The 21,609-nt window shown below is 40.1% G+C and overlaps 1 protein-coding gene, 2 long non-coding RNA genes and 3 pseudogenes across 5 annotated transcripts in view; 5 read left to right on the plus strand and 1 right to left on the minus strand.

The window, feature by feature from the left end:
* The window catches only part of LOC108167227 (UDP-glucuronosyltransferase 2C1-like), a 9,494-nt gene extending 2,149 nt beyond the window's left edge, over positions 1–7,345 (plus strand). The window contains exon 3 of the mRNA XM_081600096.1: positions 6,091–7,345. Within this exon, the coding sequence (XP_081456222.1) occupies positions 6,091–7,043 (953 nt within the window). The 3' untranslated portion in view covers positions 7,044–7,345. The remainder of the gene's footprint in view (positions 1–6,090) is intronic.
* The window catches only part of LOC108167228 (uncharacterized), a 23,712-nt gene extending 12,574 nt beyond the window's left edge, over positions 1–11,138 (minus strand). Inside the window, exons 1-4 of the long non-coding RNA XR_001777596.2 lie at positions 10,998–11,138; positions 9,282–10,333; positions 7,913–8,019; positions 6,111–7,006 (exon numbers count right to left, since the gene is read on the minus strand). This is a non-coding gene — a long non-coding RNA (uncharacterized LOC108167228). The remainder of the gene's footprint in view (positions 1–6,110; positions 7,007–7,912; positions 8,020–9,281; positions 10,334–10,997) is intronic.
* Positions 185–3,720, plus strand: LOC145548969 (uncharacterized). Its single transcript, XR_014084913.1, has 2 exons — positions 185–269; positions 387–3,720. It is a non-coding gene; the product is annotated as an uncharacterized LOC145548969 (long non-coding RNA).
* Positions 7,940–10,481, plus strand: LOC145548968 (UDP-glucuronosyltransferase 2B31 pseudogene; annotated as a pseudogene). The gene is made up of 2 exons (XR_014084912.1): positions 7,940–8,039; positions 8,781–10,481. The product of XR_014084912.1 is annotated as a UDP-glucuronosyltransferase 2B31 pseudogene (transcript).
* On the plus strand, positions 11,020–17,135 carry LOC145548966 (UDP-glucuronosyltransferase 2B15 pseudogene; annotated as a pseudogene). Its single transcript, XR_014084910.1, has 2 exons — positions 11,020–11,135; positions 13,507–17,135. The product of XR_014084910.1 is annotated as a UDP-glucuronosyltransferase 2B15 pseudogene (transcript).
* A 164-nt stretch (positions 17,136–17,299) lies between these two features.
* Positions 17,300–20,522, plus strand: LOC145548967 (UDP-glucuronosyltransferase 2B31 pseudogene; annotated as a pseudogene).
* The last annotated feature ends 1,087 nt before the right edge of the window (positions 20,523–21,609 follow it).

The raw sequence follows: 21,609 nt of genomic DNA on the forward strand, positions 1-21,609 counted from the left end.
CAGGAAGCCTGTGCACAGCATTAAGACCCTTTCCGGGACTGGTTTTTTTTTTTCTCACGAGCTGGAGTCCGACGGTTGACGGTTTTTCCTCAGAGACTGGAGACACAGTGAGTAGTTTCAGTTTAAAACCAGTATATATGGGGAAGAAAATAAAAAAATAAAAAAATAAAAAAAATAATAAAATAAAAAAACGATAAAAATCAGGATAAAAGAAAAGTAAAATAAAACCAGTTAAAGTCCGCGGGAGGAGCAGACTCCTCTAACTATAGGTTAGTTAAATTCTGTGTGGGACAGCGGCGTCCTCTGGTAAAAATTAAACCCTGAGAATCCTAGGCACTGTCAGGTACAATAAAAGCCGCGGGAGGAGCAGACTCCTCTAACTATAGGTTAGTTAAATTCTGTGTGGGACAGCGGCGTCCCCTGCAAAAGGACAACGGGAGTCCTCTACTAAGTAGTTAAATTCCGCAAAGGACAGGAGTGTCCTACTTAAAAGTGTGAAAGTGTGTGAGTGAATGAAAACTGATTATCACTAGATAAACAGTTTTATACCAAAACAACGGGGAACAAATGGTGAGATTTTGTGGATGTTTGTAGACAAGAAAACTCCGCTCTCTGAGTTGAAGTGAGTTTTACCACAATCTATTTATCACCATCCTGTTGAAATCTTCCAGTGTTTAGAACACAGCAGGTGTTGAGACCACACTGGACTAAATTTAGTTCAAAATGGGTACCGGGGGAAGCAAATATAAACAAAAGGTCTTAGAAGACCTGTCCAGTAAAGACTGGAAAAGAGTTGAAAAAATAAATGAGGATGCAGTAAACCCGCTTTGTTATTGGGTGAAGCAGTACGATTTTGATGGCAAGTTAAGTACCACAGGCATATATATAAGGAGAGCAGTAGATGGCATTCCACACCCTAGAGAAGACTTAGAACAATGTTTAGAGGACATGGAGAATCTTAGAAGAACCTACTGTCTAAACGGTGCCGAAGTACAACAGGTCTGGATGCAGGTTATAGGGCCCGACTGGCATCATGTAAAGGGGAATTATGATCCTTTAAATAGACAACTTGACCTTCCAGTAACAGAGGAACAGGGGAGTGAAAACCTGAATACTAAAGTGGGAGATTTGCTCACCAGGATCAGAGTTAGGTACCGTAGACAGGCTAACTATACAGAAATCGGTAGATGCAAACAGAAGCCTGAGGAATCATTTGATGATTTTAGAGTGAGAATGGAAAAGGTGTTTAAAACCCATAGTGGACTACAGGAGGACAATGATGAGCAGGGTGTTTACAGACAGCAGTTAAAAAATGCATTACATGCAGGATCTAGACCAGAAATAAATGGATGGATTTTGAAACACTTCATAGGGATGGGTAATAGTACACTCGGAGACTACATTAACCATGCCTTACATGCAGAAAAAGTGACCAAAGGAAAACAGAAATCCACACCGGTTTCTACCTTTTTCCAAGGGGAGGAAACAGAGGTTTTCTACCAGGGAGGAAGAGACAGAGGTAGAAGCAGAGGACGTGGGAGAGGACGGAGCAGGGGCGAGGATTTGGTCCACGCCCAGAAACTCGAGCTTGTTGGAATTGTGGAAAAAAGGGGCATCTAGCAAGGGACTGTAGGAGTTCCCAACACCAACAATCAGCATGACTAGATGATGTTGAAAAAAGAAAAAGATCTTGAAACAGGGGAAGAGGAAATTTTGAATTTAGAGGACTTATTTTTCGAGGAGAGATACAGGCCAGAGGTGACTTTGATGATAAAAGGGAATCTACTCACAAGCAATGTCAGCCAGCCTCTCCACCTTTGAACCCCCAAAAGGGAGCCAAATCCTGTTGTATGTAGATGACATTCTACTAGCATCTAAAACCAAAGAAGATTGTTTGATAGACTCTCTGGCACTATTGAAACACCTATTACTACAAGGACACAAGGTCAACAAAAATAAACTCCAATTAGTACAGCCAGCAGTAAAGTATCTAGGTCACCAACTAGCATCTGGGGGCCGTACAGTAATACAGGATAGAAAAACAGCAATACTACAGGCTCCAAAGCCACAGACAAAAAAACAAATGATGTCATTCTTGGGACTGACAAACTACTGTAGAAGTTGTGTGCCAAATTATGCTGAGATAGTTGCACCTCTGAGTGCACTAATCTATACTACAGAAATGAAAATGACTGATAAACTGATTTGGACCACAGAAAGTGAAGAAGCATTATGTAAAATAAAACAAGAATTGGTGGGAAGTGGAACACTAGCTCTTCCAGATTACATGAAGCCGTTTGTCCAAATGGTTGATAGCAGAGATAAATTTATGACCTCGGTTTTGACCCAGAAGCATGGAGATAAGATGAAAACTAGAACGGGATATGCTGTGGTAACATCGAGCAAAGTGCTAAAAGCTGCAGCGTTACCACAACATTTCTCGGCTCAGGCTGCTGAATTAATAGCATTAACAGAAGCCTGCAAACTAATGAAAGGAAAAGATGTGACAATTTATACAGACAGCCAGTATGCGTTTGCTACAACTCATACCTTCGCACAATATTGGCAAAATAGGGGAATGATTACCTCTACAGGAAAACCTGCTACACATGCAGACCTGCTAAAAGAACTTTTAAAAGCAGTAAAACTCCCAAGAACATTAGCAATATGCAAATGTGCAGCACACACCTCTAATACTGATTCTGTTTCACTGGGAAATGCATTTGCAGATAAAACAGCTAAGCAAGCAGCAATGGGAAAAAAAGAAGTACTGTGGTCCACAGAAGAATAAATCGATAATGAAATATTGAAAGACATGCAAAAACAAGCAAACAAACAGGAACAAAAAACCTGGATAAAAAATGGAGTAACTGTAAACAATGACTTATACATCTGACCAGAAGGAAAACCAATCCTACCAAAAAATCTCTATAAATGGGCAGCAATATTGAGCCATGGTAAGACACATGTCTCAACAGGAGGGATGGTAGGATTAGTAAATCAGCATTATACAACCTATGGTTTTAATCTATATTCAAAAAAATTTTTGTAGAGCTTGCCTCATATGTGCTAAGCACAATGCTCAAGGCAATCTACGTCCAAAGCAAGGGAGGTTTCCAACACCTAACTATCCTTTCCAGAGTATACACATGGACTTTATAGAATTAAATCAAAGTGAAGGGAAAAAGTACTGTCTAGTGATCATAGATTCATTTTCAAAATGGATAGAACTGTTCCCAACTAAAACACCAGATGCCCTAACAGTGGCAAAAGCCCTATGTAAAGACATAATACCCAGATATGGAATACCAGAAAAAATCTATAGTGATAATGGTACACACTTTGTGAACCAAGTGGTAAAAAACATAGGAACTGCCTTCCACATAAACTTAAAAAATCACTGTAGCTACCACCCACAAAGTGCAGGACTGGTAGAAAGAATGAATGGTACTATAAAAAAAAAAAAATAGATTAAAGAAGTGTATGGAAGAAACAGGAAGGCCCTGGACACTGCTACAGTATTGCTAAGTGTTTTGGTCATCAGCCTTTTCTACCTTTTATGAACAAAGTTTTGCCTACCTTCAGTTAGACCCCCAGAGGAAGCCCGTGGTACAAAGGGAACTGTATTTCTAGTATACAGTTGTCTCAAACCGGTGAAGATAGTCCACAACTCTGCCGAGGGGTTCTTAGGAAGGGAATCAAAACATAAAACATGATGACTAAAAGAAATAAGGTGATCTTTGGTGTAGGAGCTACGGTCATTATTATTGCAGCTCTCCTGTTGTTCTGGTATGAAATAAAATTAAAAGAGGAACACATTACGCCGAGGAAAAAGAGGTACGATTCCATCGCGGCCGATGAGGAGTTTGATGAGTATGTAAAAACTACAGAAGGTTCCAAGGTTAGGAACATAGAAAATCCATGCAACGGGTCAGGTGAAGTGGTTGTAGATGAAATATACCTGTGTGTTAATGCATCTAGATTGGCAACTGTGGTTTCCCTAGACCTAAATAAGATCAATATTGGGGGCTACCCAGGCAAACCTGGGCAGGTTATGATTGGTACATGGCGTCACGGGACGCTGTTCGCAGTGTACAATGGGAAAACGTTTTTAGCTGGAGGCCAAATCCAAAGGATAGTTACCAAGCACAGTACTGGGCTAAGGTTATACATCTGAAAAAAATCAATAAAGAGCTAAAAATGATCATAAACACCACAAACAATCCGATTCCTTTCAAAAATGATGTTACTTGTTTCTACTTTTCCCTGCGGATTGAGAAAAGTGGAAAAGACCCCTATAAAATGATTTCCCTGTGCCAGAACTTCACAGAGTCAAGTGACACCGCCCCAGGCATAGTAGTGGCGGGCCCACACTCAACCAAACTCGCAAGTTCTGTAATGACTATATTCAATGCAGATGATGGTGATGATGTAGATGAGCTAATTAGAATAACCACAGGAGTTACCAGCCGAAGCAACAACTGGCTTCTAATGATAGAACAGGCTGCAAAAGTTCCACAAGGGGACTGTGTGATATGTATGGGTCCACGACCACTTTTGAGAGTGGTTCCAGCAACGCTCCCAAATGAATGTGAGTTCAGGAAATTGTTCGACTATAGTAAATGTTACTCGGTACTTCAAACCATTATCCCGTAGTGACATCTGGTGGTGGTGTGGAGATAACAGGTTGTTTGATAAACTACCATTAAATACTACTGGTTTGTGCACTGTAGTGACTCTGATGTTACCTGTTTCAATATACCCTATGACAAGTGCCACAACTACTTGCCTCACTAGGTAATGTGCTTCCATCAGTGTGGCAGCAGCGTCAGAAACGCTCACTGAAAGACGATGATCCCACCTATATAGACAGTATTGGGGTCCCACGTGGTATACCTGATGAATATAAGCTGGTAAAAAATAAATAAAAATGTTGATAGAATAAAACTACATCCACTACAATGTCCAGAGGTTAGGTAACAAAACAGAGCAAGGTTTCTCAGCCGTCCACGAGCAACTGTCAGCTACCTCCCTGATGGCTTTCCAAAACCGCATTGCTGTTGACATGTCTGTTGGCTGAGAGGGGTGGGGTCTGCGCCCTTTTGGGGAGCAGTGCTCCGCCCTTATCCCCAACAACACCGCTGCAGATGGCAGCCTCACAAAGGCCTTGGATGGGTTGAGGGCTCTAAACAGCAAAATGAAAGACCACTCTGGAGCTGATACAGAAATGTGGGACGTTTTGGGTAATGTATTTGGCCAATATTAACAACTAATAGTCTCTGTCTTAATTTCCATAGCTGTGTTTGCAGCAATACTGGCCTTGTGTGGATGTTGTTGTATTCCCTGTATTAGAGCTTTAATTCAAAAGCTCATCACCACTGCCATCACTCCAATGCAGGAACAAGTGTATTCTCTCCTTCCTCCTGACGACAATAAAAATGTAACAGATGCTGAGTCCAGTGATGAAGAAGATGAAATGTCTCTCAACTTTCCAGACTTGTATCCTGACTCAAATGTTCCTATGTTGAACTTGTAAATACAATGTTATTGATGTAAGGTGTGAAATGTGTCCTTTTCCCTCTGAGTGTACCTGTTTTGAACCACTTAATGAATTACCAATAGAAAATCGAAAGAAGTTATTGAGTAAGGACTAGATCTGGCTAAAAATGGCATAAACAGGAGGGAAATGTTAGAATTATTATTTGTTTAATCTTACTTATATGAAGCCTATAGTGTTATGCCACTTTTAGAAGTTTGTTCTGTCTGTTGTTTGTTCGCTTCTTGTGTTGCAGAAGATAAGCTGCAGGACAGGAACTCACCCCAACAGCCTCGAAGAGAATGTGCTGTTCAAGTTATCTTATATGGATAAGAGTTGCTGTGTCAAGCTTCAACAGAGTATACTTCCCCCCCCCTTTAGCTTCATGTAATTAGGGCGTTCCTAATCTAATAAAAGAGCGAGGCGAGCAGAGAAACTTCAGAGTGTTGGTCGGAGATTGTAACTGAAGCATTCTCTGAGGCACTCTCCTCGCGAGTAAAAACTATTTACTGACTCTTTGTCTCTGTTTTTTGCAGTGTGTAAGAAATGTCTAGTGTTTGAACCTGACAATTACCTTTACAATCTTTATGAGTTGTACGTTGTCATTAACCCAACATATTCAGATCTCTTCCAGAAATACTTCCCTCCTGGAATTGATTTGATGTCTTTGGAGCTCTCAGCTGATATCTGGCTTTGTAGGGGAGATTTTATCTTTGACTTCCCCAGACCCACCATGCCCAATATGGTGTACATAGGGGGGTTCCAGTGCAAGGAAGCCCAACCTCTGCCTGATGAGTTGGAGGCATTCATGCAGAGCTCTGGGGAACATGGGGTGGTGGTCATGTCTGTAGGGACAATTGTGTCAGCTCTCCCATCTGAGATCACAGAAGCCATTGCTGCTGCTTTTGCTGAGCTCCCTCAGAAAGTGATTTGGCATTCTGATGGTGGCAATCCTTCAACTTTGGGAAAAAACACCAAGCTGGTGAAATGGCTTCCCCAGAATGATCTCCTGGGACATCCTAAGACTAAAGTCTTCATAGCCCATGGAGGAACCAATGGCATGTATGAGGCCATCTATCATGGCGTTCCTGTCCTGGGTTTGCCCCTCCTATATGATCAGTTTGACAACTTACTCCGACTGAAGGTTCGTGGAGCAGCTCGAGTGGTGGAGGTCCAATCACTGACCAAAGACAATTTCCTGGAGGCTCTAAAGGACATCTTGGAGAATCCGTCTTACTGTGAAAACAGCAAACGTCTCTCTCAGCTACACCGTGACCGACCAATGTCTCCAATGGACACAGCCATCTTCTGGATAGAGTACGTCATCAGGAACAAAGGAGCCGCCCACCTGCAGTCCGCAGGTTTCAGCCTGCCTTGGTATTCCTACTTCTGCCTGGATGTAGCGGTCTTTGTATTGGCCATAACTGGAAGCTCCATCTGGGGTTCGTTCTTTGCCTGTAGGTTACTCTGCTGTAAGAGGTCCAGCAAGAAGATCAAACCAGAGTAATTAGTCAAAAAATGTCTTCTATCTAATAAATATACAATGTTACTACAGGGTTCTGCCTGTAGCTGAACCAAACACAACAAGCTGTGCAATATACCAATATTTCTGCCTCATATTCAATGTTGCGTTAAGACCATAAAATTCATCTAAACTGTATTTAAATGTTAATTCTGGACTTATGAATTGAGAAACCTGAAGTGCTTTTTGCAACAAGTCTGTTTCTGAGACAAATATAAATAAATGTTTTCTTCATATATTTTTTAATCTTTAAATTTTAATGATAACAAAAAATATATTGCTGAGCATTTTCTGTCCACAGCTGATTAAAGATGTTGACTTTAATACTTTTTTGAGTGTGACAATTCTTTCATCCACTTTACTTAACCCTTCAACTTTTGACTGGTTGCAAATATATAGCCATAAATGTGTGCAACAGTTTAAAATGGACATATGATAAGAGAGAGTTGTGGAAATGTCAGTAATTACATGCAATAAGGTCACAAGGCAGCATTTAAGAATAACCTTTGAGCTTTTTTGTGTCCATGGCTGTCCCGTGGCAATGTGGTAAGCACTTTGTAATGAACATGGCAGTCAGTGAATACAGATTTAGTGAGGAACTCAGTAACACAGACATAATGAGTTCTTGTTTTTTGATCTTAAAAAATGACATGTCCAGGAAAAATGGATATTGGATCCCCTAAATTATGTTAGACAAAATAAAAATGACATTTGTTGGGTATTTAAGAGATAATATGAAAAAGAAAACATCCAATGACCCTACCCGCATCCAAACTATTGACTAAACCCATACAGATGTGCTACGTAATTAAAACAAACAGCCTTTTAGTACAAGCACACGTTTTGTAACTTACCTTTAGTACATTTATTAGACTTTGTCCCGCATGCTCAGGCTCGCTGGTTGAAACGCGAGGCCAATCCTGCTTCCTGACGACGGGCAGCTCAAGGCAAACATCTGGAACTGGATTAATCAAGATTCAGGTTTGATTTTTGAGATTACATTGTTATGAAAAATACAACTTGATTCTGTTCATTTTCTAACTGCTTTTCAAGCTGAGCTGAGTGGATTAAATATGTTTGTCTCCTGCCGTTTTCCTTCACATCTCTGTTGTATTTGGAGTATAACAGAGATCATTACTCTAAAAGCATCATAAAAAGCCATATTGCAATTTGCAAATATTAATGCAATCCATAATTTTTGGAGTGATATTCTTTGTTCTGATCAGACCAAATGTAATTGAGTATAAAAATCATTGCTAAACTTGTCAGGGAAAAAAAGAGGAAGTTTGCCAAATATCTTGCCTGCATTGATCCAAAATACATTTTTTCAGAAGAAAGAAGAAAATTTCTCCTTGAAATTCTTGAAATTTAAATCATGAAAAGTTTAGTAAACTTTGCAGAGACTTAGATGAAACTGTGTTTTGTTTTTTAACCCTCCGGGGGACTTAAAAGACCTTGTCATTAGACCCTGCAAGTGTGAGCTATCTGGCAGGGTCATACTGACCCAGTGAAGGCTTTTCTTTGTGTGTCATTTCACAAACTGTCGGTCTGATGGGAAGATTGTCTGACTTCCCCACTGTCTGATTGGGACATCAGCCGCGCTCCTCTTGAGCATCACATTTACCTTTTCAATCTGATGTAAATAAACTTCATAAGTAATACCCTCTTTCAAAATTCATCTGCACGACATAAACAAAAAACTTTGTTTTTATTTCTTTACAGAAAATGTCCAAGGCGGTCTCTGTATTCCTGGGAGTCCTCTGCTGTCTGGTGCTCAGATCCTCTTACTGTAAAGGCAGTAAGATCCTGGTATTGCCTGTTGACGGCAGCCACTGGATCAACATGAAGGTTATCCTGGAAGAGCTTCACTCTAGGGGTCACGAAGTCACCGTGTTGCACTCTGCCAACAGCTGGTACATCACCAATAACCCTTCCATTTATACCTCGATTCATATTCCATCAGTCTTCGATGAGATGGGCAGGAACTTTTACGTGAAAATGATGCAGGATGTCATGGACTGCCGTGGCCATCCTACTTTTATACGCTCATTTTGTCAACACAAATTGATTACAATGCTAGTAAAAGACATGCATAAGATCTCGGCGATGATGACTAATAACATTTTAGAGGATAAAGTGCTAATGAAGAAGCTCAAGGATGGAAAGTTTGATCTCATGTTGACAGACCCTGCGTTTCCAATGGGATTTATTCTGGGTGGTTACCTCAAGCTGCCGACAGTCTTTAATGTCCGCTGGATTAACAATGGAGAGAGTCATCAATCCATAGCTCCATCTCCTGTCTCCTATGCCCCTGTATCAGGAAGTGAACTTCATGATCAAATGGATTTTCTAGAGAGGACAAAGAATATGTTGCATTATCTCTACAACCTTTATGAGTTGTACATTGTCATTAACCCAACATATTCAGATCTCTTCCAGAAATACTTCCCTTCTGGAACTGATTTGGTGTCTTTGGTGCTGTCAGCTGATATCTGGCTTTGTAGGGGAGATTTTATCTTTGACTTCCCCAGACCCACCATGCCCAATATGGTGTACATAGGGGGGTTCCAGTGCAAGGAAGCCCAACCTCTGCCTGATGAGTTGGAGGCATTCATGCAGAGCTCTGGGGAACATGGGGTGGTGGTCATGTCTGTAGGGACAATTGTGTCAGCTCTCCCATCTGAAATCACAGAAGCCATTGCTGCTGCTTTTGCTGAGCTCCCTCAGAAAGTGATTTGGCGTCTTGAGAGTGAAAAACCTGCATCTTTGGGAAAAAACACCAAGCTGGTGAAATGGCTTCCCCAGAATGACCTCCTGGGACATCCTAAGACTAAAGTCTTCATAGCCCATGGAGGTACCAATGGCATGTATGAGGCCATCTATCATGGCGTTCCTGTTCTGGGTTTGCCCCTCCTATTTGATCAGTTTGACAACTTACTCCGACTGAAGGTTCGTGGTGCAGCTAGGGTGGTGGAGGTCCGATCACTGACCAAAGACAATTTCCTGGAGGCTCTAAAGGACATCCTGGAGAATCCGTCTTACCGTGAAAACATCCAACGTCTCTCTCAGCTACACCGTGACCGACCAATGTCTCCAATGGACACAGCCATCTTCTGGATAGAGTACGTCATCAGGAACAAAGGAGCTGCCCACCTGCAGTCCGCAGGTTTCAGCCTACCTTGGTATTCCTACTTCTGCCTGGATGTAGCAGTCTTTGTATTGGCCATAACTGGAACCTCCATCTGGAGTTTCATCTTTGTCTGTAGGTTACTCTGCTGTAAGAGGTCCAGCAAGAAGATCAAACCAGAGTAATTAATCTAAAAATGTCTTTCATTTAATAAATATACAATGTTACTACAGGGATATGCTAGTAGCTAAACAAAAGATAACATACGAATATTTCTGCTTCATATTCAATGTTCTGTTAAGACTGTAAAACTTTTAACTTCTAAACTGCATTAAAATTTTACTTCTAGACATACTAAAGATTTACCTTTACCTAAATACTCTGGCATTGCTCTGACTAGTTGAGTGCTTCTTCTCTGCAGCTTGTGTGACATTTTCTGTACACAACTGATTAAAGATGTTGAATTTCATACTTTTGTTGAGCATGGCTAGTCTTTCACCCACATTACTTGATTCTTCAAGAGGTATTCTGAAGGCCTTTCTTGTTCTCATCCCGGGAACATAAATTAATTCAAATTACAGTGTATAATACTGTCCCTTCTGTATTAGTAATTTTGTTACTGATTAACATAAGAGATCAAGCCTCCTTTCCTGCCTCCTGACAGCAAATGCATAGCCATAATTGTGTGCACCAATTTAAAATGGACATATGAGAACAGAGAGCAGTGAAAATGTCAGTAAATTCATACAGGTATGCTACGTAATTAAAATAAACACCATGTCAGCAGAAGCAATAAAATCTTTGTAGCTTACCTTTTGTACACATATTGGACTTTGTCCGTCAAGCTCAGTCGTGCTGGTTGAAACGTGAAGCAAGTCTCAAATACACTCCCGCTTCCTGAGACGGGCAGTTCAAGGCAAACATCTGGAACAGGACTCATCAAGATTCAGGTTTTTTCAGTTTACCTTATTATCAAGAGAATAACTCCATATTGTTCATTAGTGTTGTTTTCCTGTTTCTCTAGGACAATACATTGTGAGGGAGAAAAAAAAACGGCAAGACGACGCTGCCTTCAGACATGTTTTTGTAACGTCATATCTCCTAAACTATGCAACGCAGAAACAAAATGTTTGTACCAATTTGAGTTCAAAGCTTCCCGACACTCACGATGTATTCATTTTGTTCATACCTATTATAGTTTTGCCATAAAACTTGTTTGTTCCCAACTTGCAAATCTAATTTTCTCACGTCCGCCTGTTTTTTCAACATCTAAAAAAGGAGGCATATTTTTACATCGTCACCGCTCAAAGACAGAAAAAGGTACATGCATGAAACTTGGCATGGTTTTTCACTGATCCTTCCTGATACCTACGGTGAAAGAATCATGTCCATAGCCCTGACAGTTTCCGAAATAGAGGTGATAGTTTGGGACCAAGTTGAGGCAATTTTCTTCCTCCTTCAAATTTACTACGCTTGACACAATTTTGTGCGTTTAATAATATATTTTGAAAAAAGTGAATAGGACAGAAATTTTCCTTCTGATAAAATCTTGGCATTGTTTTGTCACTCCCTCTTCTCCCACGTGACTCCTACACGTGCGAAGGGAAGTGCCACTCTTCCATGTTTGCCACTCTTCCTGTGTGCCCCTACTCTGTGTGCAAACAATATTATGCTACCTTTTAAGTGAACAATGGATCTACCCTATGCTATTTCTACTGCTGTTCTAACACCAGCACAACAGGGCCAGCTCCCTCCTGTGGCACAGTTGAGAATTACAATATAAGCTGTTATTTAGGTTTCACAGTTAATTTTAGCTTAGATGGATTTTTTCACATTGCAGGGAATATTTTACTGTAATTCAACATGCTAGTTGTGCCCCTACTCTGTGTGCAAACAATATTATGCTACCTTTTAAGTGAACAATGGATCTACCCTATGCTATTTCTACTGCTGTTCTAACACCAACACAACAGGGCCAGCTCCCTCCTGTGGCACAGTTGAGAATTACAATATAAGCTGTTATTTAGGTTTCACAGTTAATTTTAGCTTAGATGGATTTTTTCACATTGCAGGGAATATTTTACTGTAATTCAACATGCTAGTTGTAGCCTACATGCTAGCATTACTCTTTTAGCTAGCTTTAGTCTTTTAGCTAATTTAGCTAATTTATTACGTGCGTTTTTTCACATTGCATGGAATGTTACTGTAACTCAACATGCTAGTGGTAACCTAGATGTTATCATTAATATTTTAGCTAGTGTTTGCTTTTTAGCCTATTTTAGCTTTTACAGGGTTTTTTTCACATTGCATGGAAGATGTTACTGTAATTCAATATTCTACTGGTAGCCTACATGCTAGCATTACTCTTTTAGCTAGCTTTAGCTTTTTAGCTAATTTTAACAATTACATGGGTTTTTTCACATAGCATTGAATATGTTAATGTGAATCAACATGCTAGTGGTAGCCGAGATACTATCATTAGTATTTTTAGTAGTTTTAGCTTTTTAGCTATTTTTGGCTTTTATGTGGGTTTTTTCACACTGCATGGACTATTTCTTACCTTTCTCCAACTCTTCAGCAGTTGGCTTTGAATGCTTTTGCCATTTTCACCAAAAGCATTCAGGATTCACATTTGTATTTTCAGAGGAAATGCACACTTTCTAGTTTTCTAACTGCTTTTCAAGTTGGTCTGAGTGGATTAAATCTGTTTGGATTCTCCCATTTTTTAATGTTAATACATAATTGATGCATCATTGTATTTGAAGCATAACAGAGACCACTGCTCTAACAGCAGCATAAAAAACCATTTTGCAGTTTGCAAATGTAAAATGGGCATATACCTTAATTTTTTGAGTAATATTTTTTGATCTGATGAGACCAAATGTAATTGAGTGTAGACCATTGTTTAAAAAAAAAAAAAAGAGACAAAGCTTATCGAATGTCTTGCCACCATTGATCCAAAATACATTCTTCCTGAAGAGAGAGGAAAATTTATCTTGGAAACTCCTGAAGTTTAAAACATGAAAGACTTGGTGTACATTGCAGAGTCTTATATGACACTGCTGGCTTTTTAACCCTTAAGCAGTCTTAAGAAATAGGGTGACACGGCCACAGCCACGGCCTTCATGTGCGTCATGGTAAGACTGCAGGAGGGTCTCAGCAAGCTCAGCAAGACCTTTGCTGGACACTTAGCAAAGGTCTTAAGTGATTGTTCTTCCCTTTTCAATCTGAAGTAAATAAACTTACTAAGTAAGTCATTCCATGTTACAAAAAGATTATCTGCATGGCGTTAAACTAAACCTTTTGTTTTTTTCTTTACAGAAAATGTCCAATGTGGTCTCTGTATTCCTGACAGTCCTCTGCTGTCTGGTGCTCAGACCGTCTTCCTGTAAAGGCAGTAAGATCCTAGTGCTGCCTCACGATGGCAGCCACTGGATCAACATGAAGGTTATCCTAGAAGAGCTTCACTCCAGGGGTCACAAAATCACTGTTTTGCACTCTGCCAAAAGCTGGTTCATCCCCACAAACTCTTCCATTTACACCTCGATTCATATTCCAGCATTCTTGGATGATATAGACAGGAACTTCTTTGTTAATATGTTGCAGGATGTAATGGATTGTCGTGGCCATCCTACTTTTATACGCTCATTTTGTCAAAACAATTTGATTACATTTCTGCTAAAAGACAGCCATAACCGTTTGTTGAAATTGACCAATGATATTTTAGAGGATGAAGTGTTAATGAAGAAGCTCAAGGATGCCAAGTTTGATCTCATGTTGACAGACCCTGCATTTCCTATGGGGGTTATTCTGGGTGGTTACCTCAAGCTGCCGATGGTCTATAATGTCCGTTGGATTAACAATGGAGAGAGTCATCAATCCATAGCTCCATCTCCTGTCTCCTATGTCCCTGTATCAGGAAGTGAACTTCATAATCAGATGGATTTTCTAGAGAGGACAAAGAATATGTTGCATTACCTCTACAATCTTTATGAGTTGTACATTGTCATTAACCCAACATATTCAGATCTCTTCCAGAAATATTTCCCTCCTGGAACTGATTTGGTGTCTTTGCAGCTCTCAGCTGATATCTGGCTTTGCAGGGGAGATTTTATCTTTGACTTCCCCAGACCCACCATGCCCAATATGGTGTACATAGGGGGGTTCCAGTGCAAGGAAGCCCAACCTCTGCCTGATGAGTTGGAGGCATTCATGCAGAGCTCTGGGGAATATGGGGTGGTGATTATGTCACTGGGAACAGTGGTGTCAGCTCTCCCATCTGAGATCACAGAAGCCATTGCTGCTGCTTTTGCTGAGCTCCCTCAGAAAGTGATTTGGCGGTTTGACGGTGACAAACCTTCAACTTTGGGAAAGAACACCAAGCTGGTGAAATGGCTTCCCCAGAATGATCTCCTGGGACATCCTAAGACTAAAGTCTTCATAGCCCATGGAGGAACCAATGGCATGTATGAGGCCATCTACCATGGCGTTCCTGTTCTGGGTTTGCCCCTCCTATTTGATCAGTTTGACAACTTACTCCGACTGAAGGTTCGTGGAGCAGCTCGAGTGGTGGAGGTCCGATCACTGACCAAAGACAATTTCCTGGAGACTCTAAAGGACATCCTTGAGAATCCGTCTTACTGTGAAAACATCCAACGTCTCTCTCAGCTACACCGTGACCGACCAATGTCTCCAATGGACACAGCCATCTTCTGGATAGAGTACGTCATCAGGAACAAAGGAGCCGCCCACCTGCAGTCCGCAGGTTTCGGCCTATCTTGGTATTCCTACTTCTGCTTGGATGTAGCAGTCTTTGTATTGGCCATAACTGGAACCTCCATCTGGGGTTTCATCTTTGTCTGTAGGTTACTCTACTGTAAGAGGTCCAGCAAGAAGATCAAACCAGAGTAATTCATCTAAAAATTACATCTGTTTTTATAAATATACAATTTTGCTCTGCCTGTAGCTGAACCAAAAACAACAAACTGTGCAATATACCAAAATTTCTGCCTCATATTCAATGTAAATACCATACAATTATTAACTATCTTCTGACTTACATTAAAATGTTATTTCTGGACATATTGAATTTAGAAAACAAAAATGATTTTGCAACAAACCTGTTTCTCTGTAAAATACAGCATTAATACACTAGAAGATGGTAGTATTCATGTTTATGAAGGAAGACTTTGACAAGGAAAGACGATTGGAAAGTCTTTGGAAAAACATCACACTTCTGGGAATTTTTGACTTTTTAGAGTAAGGGGTGTTACTTTTATCAAAAGTTATTTCTCTGTGTAGCTGATCGCTCCTCTCTGCAACTTGTGTGACATTTTCTGTACACAACTTATAAAAGATGTTGGCTCTAATCCTTTTTTGAGAGTGGCAATTCTTTCACCCACATAACTTTGAGGGTATAATTGTTTAGGAGTTTCTTGCCCTTCAATGAGACTTGGAAATTTGCTTCTTTGCTCAGGGAAGTACAGGTTCAAAAATGTTTATGTAATCTGAGTTGCAAAAAAGGGTGTAAAGATCTTGTAAGAGTAGCAAGGCCTAGGAAAACTGTCTTGTACTCTTGGGATCTGTGTTCATTGCACCTGAAAAAGGTTCTACTGTTGCATGTTTTTACTTCGCAGTAATACATGATTGGCCTGTGGTTTTCCCAACTGACAATCATTGTGCAATTCTACCTATTTTATTTTGTATCGTCCTGAAGCAATGGAAAGTTAAATGCTGTTCAATATGAGACTCCTGCACAATTGTATGCAATCATACAGGGAAACAAAGAAAGATATGTTCATGGCTGCTGCGATGGACTGGCGACCTGTCCAGGGTGACCCCACCTCTCGCCCAAAACGTTCGCTGGAGATAGGCACCAGCAATCCTCCTGACCCCACTAGGGACAAGGATGTACAGGAAATGAATGTATGTTGATGGCAGAGATTTAAACGCAAGACCTACTTGCTGAAAAGCAGCCTGAAATTTTTTTTTTTGCCTCACAACAAATCCATCTTTGCAGTTTCTCTACTTATTGTCTTTCTGACTGCCAACTGGATCAAACATTTTGTTCTTACAAAGTGAACATGTCAAGGAAAAAGGTATGTTGACTCACCTTATTTTTGTTAGGTAAAGTAAAACTAAATTTTTTGCGGTCTTTTAGAGATAGTGTGAAAAAAAGGAAATCTAACCACATTTTCCGCAGTCAAGCTATTGATGAAACAGATACAGATATGCTACATAATTAAACCAAACAGCCTTTCATGACAAGTAATAAATCTTTGTAACTTGCCTTTAGTACACATCCTGGACTTTGTCCCACAATATCAGACTTGCTTGTTCAAACGTGAGGTGAGCGTCAAATACAGTCCTGCTTCCTGACGACGAACAGCTCAAGGCTTCTGGAATTGGACTCATCAAGATTCAGGTTTGATTTTTCAGTTTACATTATAATGAAAAAGACAACTCCTTATTGTTCATTTTCTAACTGCTTTCCGAGTTGATCTGAGTGGATTAAGTATGTTTGGATTCTGCCATTTTTTACATGTTGATAAATGCATAATTGATACGTCATCAAATTTTAGTATAATAGAGGCCATTACTCTAAAAGCAAGATAAAAAGCCAGACACCTTAATTTTTGGAGTCATATCCTTTGGTCTGATGAGACCAAATATAATTAAGTATAAAAAAGATTGTTAAACTTGTCAGAAAAAAGAGAGAAACCTTGACAAATACCTTACCTTTGTCGATTCAAAGTACAATCTTTTAGAAGAGGGAAGAAAATATCGAGTGGAAACTCTTGAATTTTAAAACACAAAAAGCTTAATGCACTCTGCAGTCTTAGATAAAATAGTTGGCTTTTAACCCTCCTGCGGTCTTAGGAGACATGGTCCAGTGGACCCATGAGCTTTTCATTATGTGTGCGGTCCATCAAGGTTGCACTGACCCCGCATACACTTTTATAAGGTTTTACTTTGTGTGTCGTTTTGGGAACTGATTGTCTGATGGGACAACACTTAACAACTGTCTGATGGTGACATCAGCCGCACTCCTCCTGGGTGTCATGCTAAGACCACGGGAGGGTTAAATGATTGTTTTTACCTTTTCCATCTGAAGTAAAAAAACTTGATAAGTCATCCCTTCTTTTGAAATTTCATCTGCTTGGCATAAAAAAACCTTTTGGTTCTTCCTTTGCAGAAAATGTCCACGGCGGTCTCTGTATTCCTGGGAGTCCTCTGCTGTCTGGTGCTCAGATCCTCTTACTGTAAAGGCAGTAAGATCCTGGTGTTGCCTGTTGATGGCAGCCACTGGATCAACATGAAGGTTATCCTGGAAGAGCTTCAATCCAGGGGTCATGAAATCACCGTTTTGCACTCCAAAAAAAGCTGGTTCATCACCAATAACTCTTCCATTTATACCTCCATTCATATTCCAACACTCTCCGATGAGACAGACAAGAACTTTTTTGTGAAAATGCTCCTGAAAGTCATGGATTGCCGTGGCCATCCTACTTTTATACGCTCATTTTGTCAACACAATTTGCTTTCACGGCTGTTAAAACACAATCATAAGAGTTTGGCAAGATTGTCTAATATAATTTTAGAGGATAAAGTGTTAATGAAGAAGTTAAAAGATACCACGTTTGACCTCATGTTGACAGACCCTGCCTTCTCTTTAGGAGTTATTGTGGGTGGTTACCTCAAGCTGCCGACGGTCTTTAATGTCCGCTGGATTAACAATGGAGAGAGTCATCAATCCATAGCTCCATCTCCTGTCTCCTATGCCCCTGTATCAGGAAGTGAACTTCATGATCAGATGGATTTCTTAGAGAGGACAAAGAATATGTTGCATTACCTCTACAATTTTTATGAGTTGTACATTGTCATTAACCCAACATATTCAGATCTCTTCCAGAAATATTTCCCTCCTGGAACTGACTTGTTATCTTTGGAGCTGTCAGCTGATATCTGGCTTTGTAGGGGAGATTTTATCTTTGACTTCCCCAGACCCACCATGCCCAATATGGTGTACATAGGGGGGTTCCAGTGCAAGGAAGCCCAACCTCTGCCTGATGAGTTGGAGGCATTCATGCAGAGCTCTGGGGAATATGGGGTGGTGGTCATGTCACTGGGAACAGTGGTGTCCGCTCTCCCGTCTGAGATCACAGAAGCCATTGCTGCTGCTTTTGCTGAGCTCCCTCAGAAAGTGATTTGGCGGTTTGACGGTGACAAACCTTCAACTTTGGGAAAGAACACCAAGCTGGTGAAATGGCTTCCCCAGAATGACCTCCTGGGACATCCTAAGACTAAAGTCTTCATAGCCCATGGAGGAACCAATGGCATGTATGAGGCCATCTATCATGGCGTTCCTGTTCTGGGTTTGCCCCTCCTATTTGATCAGTTTGACAACTTACTCCGACTGAAGGTTCGTGGAGCAGCTCGAGTGGTGGAGGTCCGATCACTGACCAAAGACAATTTCCTGGAGGCTCTAAAGGACATCTTGGAGAATCAGTCTTACTGTGAAAACATCCAACGTCTCTCTCAGCTACACCGTGACCGACCAATGTCTCCAATGGACACAGCCATCTTCTGGATAGAGTACGTCATCAGGAACAAAGGAGCCGCCCACCTGCAGTCCGCAGGTTTCAGCCTACCTTGGTATTCCTACTTCTGCCTGGATGTAGCGGTCTTTGTATTGGCCATAACTGGAACCTCCATCTGGGGTTTCATCTTTGTCTGTAGGTTACTCTGCTGCAAGAGGTCCAGCAAGAAGATCAAACCAGAGTAATTAGTCAAAGACACTCCCTCATGGAAACTGGGAGAGACAAACATTTCCCTGCACTGAGATATCTAAACATATTTTTTCCAAGTTAATATTTTTATTCAGCAAGTAGTGAAGTATTCCATGTTTAGTATATCTTGGATATGAACCCGTTGTGTATTGGACTGTTGTGTTGTGAACGATTATGTGTTTCAAGTACTGAATGTGAAAGTTGACACTGTTATGACAGAATTGTGTCTAGATGGAGAAATTGTTGATATTTTTGAAGAATGTGATTCAGGAAAAAAAACAGAATAAATTTTATTGGATGTAAAATTTATTTTTTGTCTTAGACCAAGTTTGCTTCTGATTGATTTATCAGCACGAACTAACCAGCTCCTGGCTAATATTACTTAAGCTTTTAATACACCCTTTTCCTTCTGCTTGGTATAATGTCTTAGCACCATGCTACATCACTTTTTGTCTAATCTTTTTAATTTCTAATAGACACATTTTCTCAATTTATTCCAGATGTATGTCCACTATCATAATTAACTAAAATGTTAGTTTCACTAATCCTAAAGCACTTAACCATAAACATTAGCACTGCTAATGCTCAAGCAGAATATCAACATAGTACATGGAAGAAGCTAATGCTAAACTGCTAAATTCAAGCATATCTAATAATATCCACCTTATATCTACGAAACACCGTGTTATAACTTGGTATATTATCTTCAACAAGGTCACATTTGTTATTAGAAGAGAACTTTCACTCATGGATCAGACTCAAAGTTGAGTATTGCTGCTCCTGGTTTAACCCATTTGCACTTCATCACAGGTGAACATGAGGACAGGAAATGGAACTGCTGCCTCAACAGTCTTCAACTATTTCAAAATAAGAGCACAAATATAAATTTCTAGCTACTTGGAGAATGCTTAGCAGTCAACAATCAAAGCTTCAGCACAGATGTCAAACTTAAATCAAATGAAAGTTTACAAAACAGCCATCCATCCATCCATCCATCCATTTTCTTAACACCCTTGTCCCTCAGTGGGGTCGGGAGGGTTGCTGGTGCCTATCTCCAGCTATCGTTTCGGGCGAGAGGCGGGGTTCACCCTGGACAGGTCACCAGTCTGTTGCAGGGCAACACAAAACAGCCAAGTAAAGTTATTTGGAAAAATTAATTTAGGGTATGCTAATAGTGCTGTTAGCAAAAAAGGGCTAAACAAACAACTAACTCCACTATTAGCATGTTAGCAGCAGTGTGCCACCACTGTTCCTTTCACATCCAACCTGATTTTGAATCCAAATTAAAGAACCTTCTAATGATGTGACTTTTTTTCGACTAAAACAGCGACTAGTCCAGAGATTTTTAAATTCAGACAAGAGATGTTACTATAACAGCCTCACATCTGGAGAAATCTATTAAGGCGAGTCCTGATTTTGTCTTTACCATCCTTAGATTTAGATGAAAACTTTGAGCTCAACATTAAGCCATAACATCTCATTAGATTCCTGAGGGATCAGTAAATTTAATTAAATTGTGTTTTGAATGTCCATTTGCTCATTATTGAACTATTTACTTTGTAAGTGTAAATATAGAAAATAAATTGTAAATCTTATTGTGTTTGGTTTTTTTTATTTACTTATTTAATCATTGTGTGGTAAGTTTGATTATCAATCATTGTAATTATTAATAGTTCCTTCTGTTGATTCTCCTTCCTTTCTCAGCTAAAATGAAATTATCTTTGGTTGTTTTAAATAAATCCTGAGAATAACAGGAAACCTTTGTGTGTTATATGTTCCCGTGCAATGATTAGTCTTTCTGGTGTTTAAAAACTGGAGATGGCCAATTATAAACAAGTTATTGAGATCCATTGTTATCCCTAATATTCCAGGAAATCAGACTGTTTGCTCCTAATTCAGGCAAAACTCAGCTTTCTGACCTCAGTTTGCTCAGCTTTTAGACATGAACGCATCTAATTTTAAAGTCAGATCAGGTCAGGAGAAGATAATTAGTGATGAATTTGTTTACATCGCTCAAGTTCGTACAGGTTTATGAAGGGACAGACGGACTTAAATGCTATCTATATGAATTAATTATAAATATAAGTACAACGTGGCAGCAACTGTTGAAAAAATACAATAAAAATGGAGTAAATACAATAAAAGAGTTATTCAAAAGTCTAATCGGAAGTCCAAGAACGAAGATAAAACATGTTGTTAATGATTCATTCATTCTGAAGATAACTGAAGATTTTAAACAAAATCAACTTTGGCAGAAGTACCTCCCATATTTAAATAAACTACTAGAAACGGTTTGTCTCGCTGTCGCCGCGCCGGGTTGGACTCGAGGAAGAGGTCACATTCAGGTGGCTTCCTGTTTAATCGTGTTTATTTCCGACTGCAGGCTAAGTGAGGTTCGCACCGGGGAACAGAGTGAGCTGGAGACGGGTCGAAAAGTCTCACAGGACTTTCGGCTCCCTGGGTACCAACTGGGGTTGTTCAATAAATCAGAGATCTGTGACATTTAGAAGGAAGCAATCTGAATGGCCCTGCTCCCTTTGAAACTGTGTGGTAAAAATACAGCCGCACACTTATTGTCTCAATAAATCCATTCTCCACTCAAACAATTTCAATTGTCTGGGAGGTTTTTCCTCCT

This window comes from Poecilia reticulata, chromosome 18 (assembly GCF_904066995.2).
Source record: "Poecilia reticulata chromosome 18, P_reticulata-male-v2, whole genome shotgun sequence".
Lineage (NCBI taxonomy): Eukaryota > Metazoa > Chordata > Actinopteri > Cyprinodontiformes > Poeciliidae > Poecilia > Poecilia reticulata.